Below are 17,421 nucleotides of genomic sequence, written 5' to 3'. Positions count from 1 at the left end.
AATCACTGGCTGGCCACTCACACACCTATGGAAAGCCCAGAAGCAGGACCTGAGTGCAACAGCACTCTTCAATTTCTAATTCTCAACAACTAGTATTCATAGCCATACTGCCTCTGACAGTGCAGTGTGTTATAAAGCACATTGGGTTGGAAGGGAGAAGAGGTTCTTTTTTTGGCAACTGAAACAATGCACAGAGGTAATAAGACCAAGGACTACAGTTACCCAGCTGCACCACTAAACTGATAGTCTGAGGTATACTGCCTCTGAAACTGGAAGTTCCATTACAGTATATTATGGCCAATGAATAAAGGATGGTACCTCTGTAATTTGGGAAGGGAGGGAAGGATTTTAGTGGTTTGCCAATTGGCTTTGCCCATCCCAATGAGGGTGATTGGTTGTGGGCCGGGCTTGCTCCATGTTGAGACACCAGAGCGGAGGGGAAAGGGGAGGGGGGCAGGATGTGTGTTAGCCTGGCTTCCAAATGAGAAGCAGAATGATGGGAGTTTTGTGTGTGATGAGAGCATGAAGGCAGTTCACAAACACATATCCAGAGTAATCAGAGGATATTTAGTATTTTGCCAGTCTCTTCAAGCAGCACTGGGCAATGTGCTTCCAACACTTCTTGTAAATCTTGCTTAGCCAGCTAATTTTTATGACCCCCACAACATGACCTTTCTGAAGATAAATTTGAGGAGCAGTATGCTTTTACTTGGGATGTGGGTGGCGCTGTGGGTTAAACCACAGAGCCTAGGGCTTGCCGATCAGAAGGTTGGCAGTTCGAATCCCCGCGATGGGGTGAGCTCCTGTTGTTCGGTCCCAGTTCCTGCCAAACCTAGCAGTTTGAAAGCACATCAAAGTGCAAGTACAGTGGTACCTCGGGTTACATACGCTTCAGGTTACATACGCTTCAGGTTACACACTCCATTAACCCAGAAATTGTGCTTCAGGTTAAAAACTTTGCTTCAGGATAGGAACAGAAATCGGGCTCCAGTGGCGCGGCAGCACCAGGAGGCCCCATTAGCTAAAGTGCTTCAGGTTAAGAACAGTTTCAGGTTAAGAACAGACCTCTGGAACGAATTAAGTACTTAACCCAAGGTACCACTGTAGATAAATAAGTACCGCTCCAGCGGGAAGGTAAACAGCGTCTGGTTCACCAGAAGCGGCTTAGTCATGTTGGCCACACGACCTGGAAGCTATACGCGACTGGACCTAATGGTCAGGGGTCCCTTTACCTTTTATGCTTTTACTTAGCAGTCGTTCAACTATAAATTAGCCCCTTACATATAGGAGATGCTGGATCAGGCTGCCATTAGGCTTCTTGGCAAGCCATGCCCCTTCACCATTTTATATTGCTTTGATTGATTCATTGTATTTTATTGTGTGTTTTCTTTCATATTAATATTCTCTTCATTGCTTGGGGGGGGGGCTCTGCACACACAAAAGTAAACAAACCATAATATCACTTACAAATGCAGGAGATTTTTATTATTATTGTGGGATCACCTTATCTCATATGTGCCCACTTGGGCCCTGTTACTGGTTCCACAGAATACTTGTTCCACACTTGCAAAAAGGCAAACTTTTACTGTGGCAGCACATAAACTTTGGAACTCCTTGCCAATTGAAATCAAGTGGGAAACCTTTTCAGTGCCTGCTAAAAACATTTTTCTGTTGGAAAGCTGATATGGACATGTCGATGTTAACATGTTTTAATCTCTTGACTATTAGTTTCAATTATCTTTAAATGCTTTTGTTTTTAACTTTTAAAAAAAGGGGGGGAGTATTGTTTAGAGGTTTTAGCACAATCAAGCAGTATATTAATGATGTTAAATAATACATTTATACCTGTTTCCACCATCAATGGACATGGTCCATTGCAATGTATAAGGGGGAAAGTCTTTGCCCTCCCACCAGGGTTTCGAAGCTACAATTCAGTACTAGAAGGAGACAGTGGAAGGTGTTAAGGAGAGAAAAAATGTCTTACTGCTTTTGAGAATTGTGCTGGGATTTTAAGGCAAATGCTGCTGTGCCTCTTGGAGCGTGCCTTATTGTTCTCCCATGCTCCTAAACCAAGGTACCTAAAATCAATGGCAGCAGTGCTGAAAAATAGGTCAGCTTGGGGCTTCCAGGAGGCTTTCCCTGCCGGCCTTCCACCGGTTCTCTCACCTTGGCTGCCAGGCCCTGGTAGTAAACAACAGCTGCTTACCAACCTGACAGAGGAGAATGCCAAGCTCTGCCTAAGGGACAAAGTCCCCTGAGAATGGGAGGAGAGCGAGCGAGCATCTTTGGGTTAGCAGCACCAGCAAAGGAAGCATCTTCCTGCCTAGGCTCTCTCTCTCTTCATTTTGGACCAGTTCAGATCCCGCTGCAAACCCACACTTGCTCGCCAATCTTAAGAAAGAATAAGGAAGCAGAAGGAGAATGCATCAGACTTCTGGCAGGTGTGAAAAGCAACATTGTTCCTGGATGGAATTGAGTTAGGATGAGGCCACACTGTCCACATCTCCTGCTTTTCAAGGCAAGGTAGGTTTTGGGTACTGTTTTTATGCAGGGGTGGGTGGGTGTAGGACACAGGCAGCTGCCTTTATGCTATAGAGTCAGAGCATTGATCCTTCGACTGGCAGTGGCTCTACCACTACAGCACAAGCCTCTATGTGCTTCCTCTGATAAGGCTATCAATGGCTACTAGCCATGACACCTATGCTCTGTGCGCAAGGTTTCCCATGTATTTCTGGTTGGCTGCTGTGAGAAGAGGATGTTGGGCTAGACTGCCATTGGCCTGATCCAGCAGGCTGTTCTGATGTGGATGTTTATCTTCCCACCCTTGTCTTATCAATTGCTTTGCAAGAAAAGGGCTCGCTTCCACTCTTAAACTTCATACTGCAAATTCCCTTGGGTGGAGGACCTCTCTCTTTGCATTTGCTGATGCTGTAAAAACCAGATGTTGGGGACCTTTGTCCCCCCACCCCCACCAATGCTGAAGAACTACAACTCCCATCAGCCTCAGCAAGCACGGCCCTATGGCAAGCCAATCATTGCATCTTGTGGGCCAAAGGTTCCACTGCATTGATGCTGCTGTATGATTACTGTCACTGAGCTTCCACCTGCCCTTGGTTTTTTAGTCTCCTAGGTAGCAAAGAAGGCTGTGTTGCTGACGGGTCTCCCCATGGCTGAGAAGGAGGTCCAGGGGCTGGAGGCCGAATGCCCCATCTGCTGGAACCCTTACGACAACACTTTCCGCACCCCCAAGGTCCTTCAGTGCCAACATTCCTTCTGCATTGAGTGCCTGGCTCATCTCAGCTTGGTGTCCCTGGCTCAGAACCGCTTGCAGTGCCCACTCTGCCGCCACCCTACCGTCCTCCCCTCTGACCAGCCCGTCACTGAGCTGCCCACCAACGAGGCCATCCTGCGCCTGCTGCGCCTGGAGCCCAACCACATCATCCTGGAGGGCCGGCAGCTGTGCTTGAAGGAGCAGCGCAAGAGCAGGTACTTCCTCCGCCAGCCCAGGGTCTACACCTTGGACCTGGGCCCAGTGACAGATCCCAGCATTGACAGCTACCGTGAGCAAAGCCGCCCGGCCAGCACTACCACTGCCGCCACAACCCTGCCCAACCACCACCGCTCCCCAATGTGGGCGTGTGCCTGCAACCCCCAGCTCCGGATTTTCACCTACCTGATGGCTGTCATCTTAAGTGTGACTTTACTACTCATCTTCTCTATCTTTTGGACCAGGCAGTTCTTTTGGGGGTGGGGGTGACAGGGACCAGCAGCCTCCTCAGGCGGAAGATGCTGAGGGCAGGGTAGAGGTGGTTGGCAAGCAGCAGCAAAGTGTTGGGAGGACTAGCTTGCGTGTGCTACACAACCTGCCTTGAGTTCTCTAAGTCAGCTCAAGTGTGCTGGAAGACACTGCCCAGAGTTATGATTTAAGACTCAACGCTCTGTCAGATTCTGCCTATCAGAGAAGAGAGGGGCTGCCAATTGTCCTTCACCCCAGACAGCAAAATGGTTTGGACTGCCACTGGGTCCCAGGATTTGACCTTGAAGGTTACTTGTGAGCTTTAAAATAGGGATGGGGATGAGGACATGGCAGGGCAGGGCAGTGGGAGCATTTCAACGAACAATCTCACTGCTTTCTAAGTTGGCTAAAGTGGGTAAGAGGGTGAAAATGGATAATGGGAACATAGCAGGTGTGGAGAGGAGAGCTTTTCTCATTCCAGGTTTGCTGAACTACAATTCCCATCATCTCTGGTCATGATGGGAGCTGTAACACAACCACGTCTGGAGGGCCCAAGCTTCCCCATACTTGGAGTAAAGGGACATAGGGACATTAGTCAGGCCATTGGTCCATCTAGCTCCATACTGTCTACACTGAGTGGCAGCTCTCCAGGGTTTCAGGCAGTGGTCTCTCTTATTGCTACCTGGAGATTCTGGGGATTGAACCTGGAAGACTCTACCACTGAGCTATGCCAACCCTCCAAACGGGACTCTTCGCCTGTGCCAAATGCCTCTGCTGCAGCCAATGAAGAGTTCCCAACATTCAGAGAACACTGACTGCACTGCTGAATGTGGAACCACCAAGGCTGCAGATCTTAACTGTTCTTTGTCCAGGGTTGGAGATGGTCCGCTGTGTACTCAAGTCATGCAGGTATGAAAATGAAGGCAGATGTTCAACGTTTTTTTTCTCCTGGTGTATGCACTAATGGTTAGAGGGCCAAACGGCAGTGACATTAAAACTTTTGTATCTACGCTGCAGTGTTTTGTTTCAAATTGCATCAGCTTGTAAGAGTAGGGGTTGATAATAGGATCAAAGCAATCTTTTGGATCTTGCAAGGAGGTAGGTTTAGCAAGGACAGGGTGGATTGGGAAAGGGACACACAAAATGAACATTAGTGGGGTGGCTGCAGAGCCTTTCCCTACAAGGAAATGACAATTCAGGGGTGGAAGATCTTTTTCCCCAACCTAATTACCTCATTCCGTTCTGGGCAACCTTCTGAGCGCCACATGCCGGTGGTAGGTGGGGTGAGGCAAAAGTGAGTGGGGCAGCTAATGTAAATGTTACCTCTGTGCAGCAGGCCAGTTTCCATATACACACACGCCCTTCCATCTCCTCCATCTAGGCAAGCAAGAAGTATTATCAGAGTGAAAGGACACATTCCTGCCAGGCAAAAACTCTCAGGGAGGATGTGAAACATGGTTTGCAGGGGGTTGTGGCCGGGGGAGAGTCCTGAGGGCCAGGCAGGGAAGCCTGGAGGGCCACATCTGGCTTAGGGGGCCTGTGGTTTCACCATTCCCAGGCTAATGATCTTTAAGGTCCCTACCAACTTGATGAGTCCATGAATGCAGGAGTGATAATAGGAAAGCAGAGCACGGAGGGGTGGGGCAGGGGAGGCACCCCATCACCAGAGGCTGTTTGGCTCAAGAAACCATGTGTCAAAAACACAACCCACACAGGCTTCACCATTTTCAAGCAGCCACTCTGCTTTAATGTTAGGGTGTCGTTTTTCAAGAAAAGTCTCTGTCCGAGTGAGAAGAAGCTGTGACCCCACTCCCAAATAACAACCAGAACAACCAACCCTACCAGCTCTGTTAGCACCATGGGTATTCCTAAAGGTTGGTGGTGTTAGATCAATGCAAGCCTGTTCCACAGGGAAGGGAGGGGAGAGTACACAACTACAGCAAAATGCAATAGGAAAGGCGTTCTCAAATTCAGCTTGGCCTGACCAGGGGGTGTGCAGGTGTGAGGAGGAGGCAGTATCCCAGAAGCGCATCAAGCCATGCCCTGATCTGCGGCGGAGGCCCAGGGAGTCACAGCAGGCTGCCTTCCTTGGCTGTGGATCCGGCAGAAATGCTCCTTCCCCCTACTCTGCCATCCAAAGCTTGAAAGTCCTGTCATAAGAGCATGTGGCGATCAGCTGTCCGTCCAGGGAGATGTCCAAGCCCATGACTTTGCCCTCGTGTCCTGCCAAGGTTTTCAGCGGGGATGAGCCTGGGTGCGTCCAGACCTTGGCTGTGTTGTCGTAAGCTCCAGTAAGCAGAAAGTTGCCATGATTTGCTGGGTGGCGGGAAAGAGAGAAATAACAGGAAGTGAGGAGGACGACTAAGGAGGCAATATAGAGATTCACCACTTACAGCAGGGGTGAGGAACTACAACTCCCATCGTCCATGACCATTAGCTAGGCTGGCTGGGGCTGATGGAGTTGGGAGTCCAACTACTTCCAGAGTGCTACCAGTTTCCCCAAAACCTTACCCAGAAGCCAACCATAAGCAGGGAACAGGGGGGATGCAGGAAGAGGGAGGGCGAGTGACAGAGCATACAGGCTATTCTCAAGAGCCAGTGTATTTGGGGAGGATGGGGAGTGGTATATATCCATGTCTTGGGAATCTATGTTGCACTTGGAAACCATAGACAAGGTACTTTTCAGCCCATTATATATCCTCAGTTTCTGGGGAAAGGCCATAGCAGCTGCAGAGACTTACGTTCAAACTTCACTCCGGTCACCAGGTTCTGATGGGCAGGGATGGTGTAGATGCACTTTCTCTGGCGGAGATCCCATACTTTACAGGTGTTGTCACCGCTGCCAGTGGCAATGTGGTACCTATGAGAAGTACGGGAGAGGAGGAATTTGGGTTTGCGTGCAAGGGGGTTGTTCCCAGCTTCAGCCCTATTCATAATCCTACACGATTATGAAAAAGCTTTAATAAAATATATTGAGGGAGGGGGGAAGGCTATGCACCCATCATACATTTAAAGTACATGGCTTTTGCCAAAGAATCCTGGGAACTGTAGTTTACTAAGGGTATAGGGAATTATAAGCTCTGTGAGGGGAAAACTAAAGTTCCCAGGATGATTTGGGGTGGGAAATGTGCTTTGAATGTATAGTGTGCATGCAGACTAAATTAGTTCCATTAATTTCAATTAATCTACTCCGAGCAGAAGTTAGTTGTCTGTGTGTCAATATTAAGACCTGCACCCCAAGAGAGGATGGCAAATTGGTTCTTACCCGTTAGGGGAAAAGTTGATCCCATAGATCTCCTTGAGATGACCCTCCAAAAACATGATACAACGCCCCGTGCGCAGATCCCACACGCGGCCAAATGCATCAAGGCCACTGAAAGGAAGAGGAAAATGTCAAACAATATTTTTCTCACACAAACCCCTTCCCGTGCTTCCACTTTGAATAAGTGGCTTCACTTAAAGCCATCTTCGGATCTTCTTTCCTCTTTAGTTGTCACCTAGGCTGGATGCCTCTTAACATCACTAAACAGGAGCCAAAGGAGCTTCTGTGAACCACAGTTGTTAAATTGGAGCAAAGCCTTTCTGCAATGCAGCTCGGATTACCTCCCATGTTACTACCACCTCCTGTCTGCAGATCCAAGGTTCTGCAAGCAGGACCCAGATCTGACCTACCTGGCAAATCACATGTAGCAAAGTCTAATTAGCACACTTTGTTTGTATAGATTTAGAATATTTATAATGCACTTAAATCAAAAAGTTATCTAAGAGGAGTACGAAAACTGTAGGTGAAACATAGCTAAAATCTGCAAAACAATTAAAAAGAAAAAATATACATAAAAGCCATTGGCATTATAAACACGCATAAAAATAAGTAGAACTTTAAAAACAAAGTAACTAAATTATGCACCTGGGTAGGCTTGTCAAAAAAAAAAAAAAAAGGATCCAGCAGGCGCCTAGAACTATAAACAGTGGTACCTCAGGTTACATATGCTTCAGGTTACATATGCTTCAGGTTACATACGCTTCAGGTTACAGACTCCGCTAACCCAGAAATAGTACCTGAGGTTAAGAACTTTGCTTCAGGATGAGAACAGAAATTGTGTGGCGGCGGCGCGGCAGCAGCAGGAGGGAGGCCCCATTAGCTAAAGTGGTGCTTCAGGTTAAGAACAGTTTCAGGTTAAGAACGGACCTCCGGAACGAATTAAGTACGTAACCAGAGGTACCACTGTAGCTTGCTTAATGTCAATAGGCAGGGAGTTCCAAAGCATAGTTATATGGCAATGAAGGATCGACTCAATTACAAACAAGCTAAAGCAAGAGCTGCCCAGATCAGAATTTGCAGATTTGGAACAATGATGGGGCAAATGTTAATATTACCCTAAACAGTTGAAACTTTTATTTTAATGAGTAGTATAAACTCAGGAATACAGTCAAGCTATTAGGAACAAAGGAAGTTTCCTTGAAATGAGTCAAAACATTGGTCCATCTAATTCAGTAATGTCTACACTAACTGGCAGCTGCTCTCTACGCAGAGCAGACACTCTTATTGAAGCTATGGCCCCTCCCTCATTAGAATTTCCACCCTGTGACTTTTTAGCTGCAGGAGTGAAGACTTGAGTGGAATCTTCTGAAGGTAGAATCCCAACCAGTTCTCTCTCTTTTCTGGCATTTTAGAACTAGCAAGAATGAGCACCATTACTGACTGGCTGATACTCGCTCAGTGACACCCCCAAGGAGGGTTAGGACTTGCACTTGCATGTAGATTTACCCAGTGGCAGAAAGGGAGCCGTCAACATGGAAGGCGATGTCGTAAACTCCTTTGCTGTGCCCCTCCTGGTGCAAGATCTCCTCCTGAGCCTCCAGGTCCCACAGGCGCCAAGAGTGGTCATAGCTGCAGGGGGTGGGGAGGTGGAGAAGAGACAAAGACCCACGTGAATATCTCACAAGGCCCCAACAGGTCCCCTCCCTGAAGTTCAAGCAGGTGGCTGGATTGTCTATCCTATCTCCACTCCAAGCTGAGATCATGGAATTAATCTAATCTGCCCCTGGCCCCCACAAACTTAGACGATCAGCCAACTGATACAGGGATATGTGTAGCATTTAGGACACATAATTCAATTCCCTGCTCAGTTGCCAATCTCACTGAGGAAGTATTGGGATCTTCAACTGCAGCTCCCTCCCATTCTGACCTCTCACTTTCCATCTTGTGTAATGAGTGATGGGCTGAGTGGAAAGAAGTAACATATCACAAGGGGATGATAACAACTGTTTTTCTATCAAAGGCAGAATTCTTTCGAAGGTAACCAATGGCGGCGGCATTGCCAGTGGTGGCAAGACTACTAACAATGGAAGGCACTCCCTTTTCTTCCTTTCTGCCGCTCTCTGCTCTTCCTCCCTCTCCATCACATCATTTCCCTATTTATTCTCCTCCTTGCTACCCACAAGAAATTAGACCAGGTGCTACGTGTGGCCCTTTGGGCTGCACCCCCTCCTCTGACTTACCAGGTGGTGCCCAGAAACCTGCCAGAGGGATGCCATGCCACCCGGGCTACTCTCACTGTGTGTCCCTCGATGTCAGCCACTGGTTCATCACTGAAAGAAACACAACATCTCATGGCAAATTCTTGATGGTGCTGGCTGTCCCATAAGTGAGACTAAAATAAAGAGGCAGTTTGGAAAACACAAGAAGTACCAACAGTGGAAGATTGACAGATGAAGATGATGGACTTTTCGGAGCTAGCAGACCTGAATGGCAGAGTCCATGACCAGAAGGAGGAGGATTACCAGGAGGAGTGGACGAAATTTAAAGACTATTTAGTTAAATATGTTAAGTTAACTTAATTGGAAAAACTTGCAAATATCAGATAGGCTTAGGATTTAAATATGTAACGTGATGAATCAATATGCTTAATGCCGAATTGGAAAGAAAGAAAGATGCTAAGTGATTAAGTTAATTTTATAAGAATATTGGATTTGGAAAACCGTTAAAATGATATACACTGAAATTCAACCGGGTGATCAAAGGGCGGTCAAAACAGAAGGGAAAACCCTGACTGCTCAAGCAGAGCAGTTGTGGCTCAGTGGTAGACAAACTCTGCAGGCAAAAGAATCCCAGATTCAATCCCTGGGGTCTCAAAGTACAGCTGGGAAATCCTCCCACCTGAAACTGTGGAGAGCCACTGCCTATCAGAGCAGACAACAGTGGTCTTGAGAGGCAATTAGTCTGGCTTGCTATAAAGCAGCTTCCTATGGGGTTGTATTCAATTAAGTTCATTTCAGAGCAGACCCAGTGAAATTACTGAACCTAGGTTAACCATGTCCATGCATTTCAATGGGTCTACAATCCTGTGTTCCAAAAGAAAGCGACCGGATAGTGAAGCAGTGACCTCATTGGCAGGGGGGAATCTTAATACTTCCTCAAGTATCAGAGTTACTAGACCAGCTCCACTTACTGTAGCTGCTACCTTCAGTTTGATTGAGCCCCCTTGCTGCTGGAATGATCCAGTCCTGAACACACAACCCTGACTTTCTTAAATAAAAGGTGAAGGAACTCAGGGAACTCCAGAAGGAAGCCTAACCCAGTGGGGTTTGAATTTGACATCAATATAACAAGCCACAGAGTGGTCCCAGAACAACACATTTTAAAACTTGTCCCTTTTGTGGCCGTGTCTTTACCTGCCCCATATTATACAAGATGTCAGGGGTGAGGCAGGTGCGGCTTGGCAAAAATGGCCCTTTGGGCCATATCAGGTTCCCTGCCAGGCCCATGGACCACAGGTCCCTCACTGTTGCAAAAGAGGGTCTTGAGTTCAACAGGTGGAAGAAAATCTATCATTAAATATGAGTTTGAGCAAAAGATTCCTGCATTGCAGGGGGCTGGATTCAATGACCCTCGTGGTCCCCTCCAACTTGACAATTATATGATTCTATGACCTCACAGGCACCCAAGACTGACAGAAGGAGTGTGAATTTACCGCCACTGATGCTTCTGCCCACAGCAACAGTATCTGGCAGAAATAAACCTCTTCCCTGAGGCCCAATTAAAGAATCTGCTCTCTCTCTCTGTTTCCTTGGATAAGGCACTGACAAAATCAACGGCCTCCCCCAAGAGTCACAGTGCCTTGACTGTTGGAACAAACCCAGCTTGTCTGGGTGCTACTAACAGGGGACATAGCAAGACAACAGGTGTAAAATGTAAGACAAGTATGACATGGGGGAGAAGTGGGAAACCCCACCACCACCACACAGTTTGGGCCGGGGGCACAACCAATAAGCCAAGCAAACTTGTGTCTCTATAAAGCTTTAGAAACAGTAACACAGAAAAGAAGCCTCATTATAAGGAGAGAGGAGCACTGCTGGATCAGGCCCCAAAAAGCACCCATGGCAAAATAACTCTGGGAACTATATTTCACCCACACAGGACTATAATTCCCAGCACTTGTAACAAACTACAGCTCCCAGGATTCTTTGGGGGGGAGCCACGTGCTTTAAAAGTATGGTGTGGTCATGCCCCTGCCTCAGTCACTTGTGTTAGCTTTTTGTTTGTTGCAGAAGGAAGTTAAACAGGAAGCCATTCTCTGGGCTGCTTTAATATTTTTCTCTACCACCCGCAGCAGCCAATAAAATAAGGAAGGGAAGGCAACTGATTTTCCTGGGCCCAGGCGTACCTTTCAAGACTCCAGAGTTTGACAGAGCCATCCGCTGCGCATGAAGCCAGGTTAACGTCCTTCTTGTCCAGGGAGATGGTTGCCTTGGGGTGAAAGACAATGGCTCCAACGTTGGTGTTGTGCCCTTGGGAACAGACAAGACAGACAGACAGTTTGAGAGCCAGCCAATTTAAAGCTTGGTTCCTCTGTCTGGGCCTCTTCCTATTGCTCCGAAGAGACTCTTTGGGAATCACTCCAAATTTAGTTTTTGTGCTAAAGCAGGGGTGGGGAAGCTTGGCCCTGTAAGCCATACGTGGCTCTCAAGACCTTCCACTTTGGTCCCTTGGCACTCTCCCCACACTAATTCACTCTTTCCCCTCAGGCCACACACTTCACTGTCCCTGCTTCACGCTCTTCTTGAGTGTCTTCTGCCAGCCTGGATTGCATCCTTGAATTCTGAAAATGACTCTGGCTGGCCTGAATGGAGGATGGCTGCATGCCAATAGTGGGAGGGGCCAAAAGCAAAAGAAGATGGAGCAACAAATGCAGTTTTTCCCTTTGTACAGTGGGCTACCTGCCTTCACACTCCCATTTCTAGTCTCCTTCCAGGCCTGATCAGAATTCAAGGACACATTCCACCCAAGTAAAAACACTAAAGGAGGGTGCCAAGCAGGGTTGGTGCAGTTGAAGAGAGTCCCAAGGGCCAGAGAGGCTGTGAGGGCCACATGTGGCTCACGGGCCTGACGTTCCCAAGCCCTGAATTAGTCAGCAGCTAAGCAGTGGGCCTACAGGATATGACTCCCAACACTGATTATTAGAGTCCAGGCTGTCTTCGAGAAAGGAATGCCATCTCACCCAAGCCCAAGGTGGAAAAAAGAAGAGGAGGTTTGCACAGCACCACTCTCAAAATTCATAGCCTCCCACCCATGTAGCCTTATGCTCCTAATCAGCCATATAATTGCTCCAGTCATTTGAGGTAAGATAAGAGAAAAGAAGGTTGCTTTGGCAATGGGTGCGGTGGGAAACAGATACGATACCTCGCAAAGTGTGAATGAGATTACAATCCGGCACTGACCACAGCTTACAGAGGCCGCTCCTGGGAGAGGAAAGGCAGAAGGAAAACTGACTGGCATTTTATTTTATCTTAAAATGTTTTCAATCCCTTGTCTTTCTGTTTTACAAACAAAACCAACCAAACAAAACCAATCAAGGAAGCTAAGAGTAAAAAAAAAAATCAAAAACATATAAACACCAAGCAAAATTCAATAGCAACACACACGCCAGTTGCAAGATAACAAGTCTAAAAACAAAACAGAAGATAGCAAGTCTAAAAACAACCTTCAACAAAATGATAAAATGCACCCACAGCACTATCACTTTCTAAATACTCCCATAATAGCCTTCCAGAGCTTGCTAATTGCCGGCCTTGAACAATATTACTTTCGGGATCCCTTCCAGCGCTACAATTTTATGAGTCTATGACTGCCCTCAACGGCTCAGGCAGCCTCTCCTGTGCACTATAGGAGAACTTAGCAGGATTGGGAGGGAAATAATGAAAAGCAGAATAAAGTTTACCAGCAAGCTGTAGCCAGGAGCTTGGAGTTGGGGCTGAAGTTGCAATAGGAGATAGGGCGGTCGTCCCCAATTTGGCTGCAGAAATTATTCAAAGACTGAAAGAAAAACAAAAAAACAAAAGATAATATTTTGCCACCAGAGGAACTGACGGGCTCACTAAAATGAGATGGCCCTGAGATGGTAAAGAAAAGAGATGACGTTTCCTGCCCAGGCTGCTCCCCCACCTCACCCACAGTAGTGTTTTCTACTGAGCTGAATTGTTGGGCCCATTTAGTGCAATGTTACGTGCTCTGAACTGGCAGCTGAATTCCAAGCAACCAGCAGAAATCTTTCCTTGTCCAGGTGTCCTTGGAGATGGAGATGCCAGGGAGTCAACCTGGGATCATCCACATTCAAAGCATTTACCATTGAACTATGCTGAGGAGGAGCAGAGGCACAGAAGCCTTCTGCAAGCTCATTTGAACCTCTGCATCTCGGGGGCCTTCTGAGCTGCAGCAGCCCAGTGCCCAGAACTTTTAAGTCATAGCAGAGATGGGTCCCACTTACCCTTAGAGATTTGTGCAGCTCCTGTTTCTGGGATGTCCGTGTGGCCTCAGGGACCTCCTTGAGCAGCCGGGCTTCCTCCAATCGCTTCATTGCCCTGTGAAGGGGACAAAAATTAATGTAATCAGGTCTTGCCCATATTCAACCCTTGCAGAAGCCTGCAAGTTGTGATGGTGACAATTCTTCTGTCATGTGCAGAAGGTGGGTGGGTTTGAAATCCCCCATTTCTCAACCATCACCACCACTCTAGTTAGGGACAACAGATATACAAGGCCTCATCAATGTATGCATTAGCATTTCTCAATCCCAGCCCCTTACCGAGGGAGAGAGTAGTTGGCGATCCACAGTCTGGCTGTCTTCAAAGTATTTGGTCCTTCGTGGTACCAGGTTTGCTGATACTAAGGCAAAGGAAACATTAAAGGGGTGGGAATCTCTTGTGAGACTTGGCTAGTATAGTGGGCACACATTTATAGCTAAGGGGAAAGGGGAAAGGTCAGAGCCCAGTGGGAAAGTGTGAGCTGTGCATACAAAAGGTCCTAGGGTTTCTGAAGGCTCCCATTTGAAACCCCAGAGCTGCTGTCACTCATAACACACTTTAAAATTTATTACCTCCTCTTTTGATTTCTTGGACTTCTCATCATCTTTTTTGGTCTTCTTCAATGCGTCCGTGCCAACCACAGACAGAATATTACGTAGCCTGTTGAGAAATAAAGTAAAGATTAAATTGCCTTTGTTTATATGAGTCACATCAATGAACTGGAAAAGGAAGTGAGAGCAAGTCAATTTCATCCTCTCTCACCTCTCCCTCCTTTCTGCAGGGCCCTCTCCAAAAAGTGTGATGGGCTCCCCGAGGGCTCGTAAGCAGGCCTTGACCTCAGAGTCATCTGTGGAAACGTTGATTTGCCTGGCCCGCTTCCGGCGCTCAAACTCTGCCAGGACCTCTGCCTGGCGCTCGCTGATGTGCTCTTCCAAGTCAAAAACTTCACCTGATCATAGTAGAAAGCCAAAAGTTATAGGAAATACAACCCCAACAGGACCCTACAAAGCCTCAACACTTGACCCTCACTTCCCTTAAGTTTGCTTCATTCCAATGAAGCCACAAGCAAAGAGCAACAATATGTGGTATATGTTGCGTCACCTCTCTCTGCTCCTTGAGTGTTCAGGTCAAAGCTTATGTTATCCCTCTTTTCAGCCAAAAGTGGCTCCCCAAATGGCTCAAAATCAAAATTCAGCCAAAAGTGGCTCCCCAAATGGCTCAAAATCAAAATTCATACAAAGGCACAATTAAGGTATTGCATAATCTCTTATGGCCACTGGCAGTACACATTTTTATATCCAGAGGGAACAAAAAGGACCTGCAGATGGGCAGGAGCTAGCCAAAAACCATTTCCTCCCCTGAAATGAAACCTAAGCAGAGTATACCCACATTGATCTGCTGCCACCTGTGACACTCCTACTCATCTAGTGTTTTGCTCCTTGCCACCCCTATCTAGATTTAGATTATAAAGACCCCAGGGCAGGGATTTGTCTCTTGCTTGCTTTCTCCTGTAAAGAACTACAGTGGTACCTCGTGTTGTGAACCGTCCCCCTTACGAATTCTTTGGGTTACGTGCTCCACTAAGCCGGAAGTAGATGCCCCTTGCTGCGAACTTTGCCCCGGGATGCGAGCAGAAATCACGCTCTGGTGGTGCGGCAGCAGCAGGAGGCGCCATTAGCAGAAGCGCACCTCATGTTACGAGCCGTTTCTGGTTACGAACGGACCTCTGGAACAGGTTAAGTTTGTAACCAGAGGTACCACTGTATGTATAACTGATAGCATCCCTGGGATAAAGATAGCCTGGTCACATTTATCCATGGACTGATTACTACAATGCACTGTACTTGGGGCTGTCTTTGAAGATTGCATGGAAACTACAGTTAAAGCAAATAAATGGGACTGGTCATATGGAACCTATTTTGCCTGTCCTAAAGAGATACACTGGATTAAAGTTCACTGCCAAGCTCAAGCCAAAGTGCAGATTTTGACCTACAAAGCCCCAGATGGGTTGGGGCCAGGCTAGTTGACAGACTACCTGTTCCCGCATGAACCCACCCAAACATTAAGATCTATTCTAGGTCCTACCAGCCTTGGAAGTATGGTGGACAATGACACAGGCTTCTTAGTTGTGGCATTCTGTCAGCACCAGGTGAATGCCTTCTTTGCTTGCACAGACTTTTAAAATGTTCTACTGCAGCACGTGGTTTTATGTCAGCATCTCGTTTAATCTCCATTATGCTGTGTAATGCTTTAGTGTGATTTGTTTTAAAGAACTTCCTGATTTAATTGTAATTTTAGTATTGAACTGTGAGCTCTGAGAGCATTTGCTGAAAACAACCTGCTTACAAGCATTCTAAACAAATTATCAGCCCCACTTAGCAGTTCTTCCCTCCATCTCCCAGTCAGCTCATTGCCATCTCTTACCACTGGTGATATTGATGTTGCCAGCCTCAATAGCTGCTTTCACCGCATCCTTGCCCATCATCCCAGACTCCCCTTTGAGAAGACGCTCTCGCTCTTTCTCCTCCAAGCTCCCATAGAAAATCGGGGTTTTCTTGGCTGGAGGAGCATCCCCTTCATCTGAAGCCTTTGTTTTTGAACCCTGCAAGAAGGAAACTCAGCAGTAGCCTACATGGAGAAGTAAGAGAGCAAATGTGGATTTTCCCCCACCTGCTGGGCTGGCTTGATGCAGAGAACTGGGGAAGAAGGTTCAGAGCCAGGGGGACAGTGATGCATAGTCAGAGGGAGAAGAGGCAACAGGCTTTAGTGAGCAGGAAGAGACTTGGGGCAGAGAGCAGTCCAGACTGAGGCAGAAAAGGAGGCTGAAAAAGAATAGGGCCAAAAGGCAGCAACCAGCTCCCCTCCCCCTATACTCCTGACTCATGACATCTGCCCACATCTGACAGCCCCCACCCCATCAAACAGTACATGAGACAATTTTGTTTTGAATCCCAGCATACTGTTAATCATTAAGGCTAAAACCCTAAGCCCACCTCTGTGGGAGTCAGCCCTACTGAACTGAATAGGACTTTCTTCTGAGCTGACATGGTTAAGGATTATACTGTTTGGTAATATATTTATTACAGTGACTAACATAAAATATTCCACAGGAACAGTCATATTAGTCCATGAGTATCATGCTACTTTAAAAGCAAAGGACTGTATCCATATCTTGCTCTGAGTGGGCCCAGTAAAACTAAGGGGCTTGAATTGGTTATGTCTATTCATTTCAGTGGATTCTGGCATAATCTTCATGGACTACAAGTCCACTCTAATAGGTGGTTTTGAACAACAACGTTTGTTAATCTTTAAGGTGGCAAAGAATGTCTTGTTATTTTAATGCAGCAGAAATATTAGAAATCTTAAAGCATAACATTCTGCCTTTTGTGGCAGAAGCCGAAGCGTTGAGTTGCACCCAACTCAGCTCCACTGAAAGAGTAGAACCACTGAAATTAACAGCCGCAAGCGAGTCATATTAATTCAAATGAGTCCAACCTTGAATTGAGCTTTAGTTGGATACAATCCGTTACGCTTTAAAAACTTTTACTACCAACGTGAGGTTACGTTAGTCACTGCAGTAAATAAGTAGACACTGGCGTCTATTTCAAACAGATTTTTCATTTTATCATTTCTATGAAAACATACACGTTTTTTAAACTAAGAAACCACATTATATCCCAGTTTCAAGCTCCCTGCCTTATTCACCACGGCGATCCGCGACGCAGCCATGGCGCTTTCCCAACCCCTCCTCTCAGACCGGGGCTCTGTAGTGGGGGAATCGCACACAACGGGCTCCCCACAAACACTTCCGGCACAGCGGCTTCCCCCGCCCTCGCGGAGCGCCACAGCCAATGATGCCTTTCCATTCCATCCCGGAGAGCGGG

General features: G+C 47.0%; 2 protein-coding genes across 2 annotated transcripts; one reads left to right on the top strand and one right to left on the bottom strand.

Moving 5' to 3' along the window:
• The first annotated feature begins 1,994 nt into the window (after positions 1–1,994).
• RNF183 (ring finger protein 183) lies at positions 1,995–4,089 on the top strand. Its single transcript, XM_053374464.1, has 2 exons — positions 1,995–2,523; positions 3,123–4,089. The coding sequence occupies exon 2, from the start codon at positions 3,167–3,169 to the stop codon at positions 3,755–3,757; it is 591 nt and encodes a 196-aa protein (XP_053230439.1). The 5' UTR covers positions 1,995–2,523; positions 3,123–3,166; the 3' UTR covers positions 3,758–4,089.
• A 1,364-nt stretch (positions 4,090–5,453) lies between these two features.
• PRPF4 (pre-mRNA processing factor 4) lies at positions 5,454–17,356 on the bottom strand. The gene is made up of 14 exons (XM_053373979.1): positions 17,234–17,356; positions 15,962–16,139; positions 14,300–14,486; positions 14,110–14,197; positions 13,819–13,898; positions 13,504–13,597; positions 12,958–13,052; positions 12,420–12,478; positions 11,404–11,527; positions 9,239–9,328; positions 8,505–8,627; positions 7,002–7,109; positions 6,478–6,596; positions 5,454–6,052 (listed from the first exon to the last, which is right to left on the bottom strand). The coding sequence occupies exons 1-14, from the start codon at positions 17,264–17,266 to the stop codon at positions 5,859–5,861; spliced, it is 1,572 nt and encodes a 523-aa protein (XP_053229954.1). The 5' UTR covers positions 17,267–17,356; the 3' UTR covers positions 5,454–5,858.
• Positions 17,357–17,421: the final 65 nt, after the last annotated feature.

Source organism: Podarcis raffonei, chromosome Z (assembly GCF_027172205.1).
Source record: "Podarcis raffonei isolate rPodRaf1 chromosome Z, rPodRaf1.pri, whole genome shotgun sequence".
NCBI classification, from domain to species: Eukaryota; Metazoa; Chordata; class Lepidosauria; order Squamata; family Lacertidae; genus Podarcis; species Podarcis raffonei.
The sequence above is the reverse complement of the archived record's forward strand: the minus strand, read 5'-3'. Positions and strand labels throughout refer to the sequence as shown.

Excerpts from the sequence above, each read along its gene's own strand:
- PRPF4 (XM_053373979.1), bottom strand. The coding sequence starts at position 17,266 with ATGGCTGCGTCGCGGATCGCCGTGGTGAATAAG. Across the intron at positions 14,198-14,299 it reads CCTGCAGAAAGGAGGGAGAG|GCTACGTAATATTCTGTCTG; the intron begins GTGAGAGAGGAT and ends ATTTCTCAACAG. Across the intron at positions 9,329-11,403 it reads AAACTCTGGAGTCTTGAAAG|TGATGAACCAGTGGCTGACA; the intron begins GTACGCCTGGGC and ends TGTTTCTTTCAG.
- RNF183 (XM_053374464.1), top strand. The coding sequence starts at position 3,167 with ATGGCTGAGAAGGAGGTCCAGGGGCTGGAGGCCGAATGCCCCATCTGC.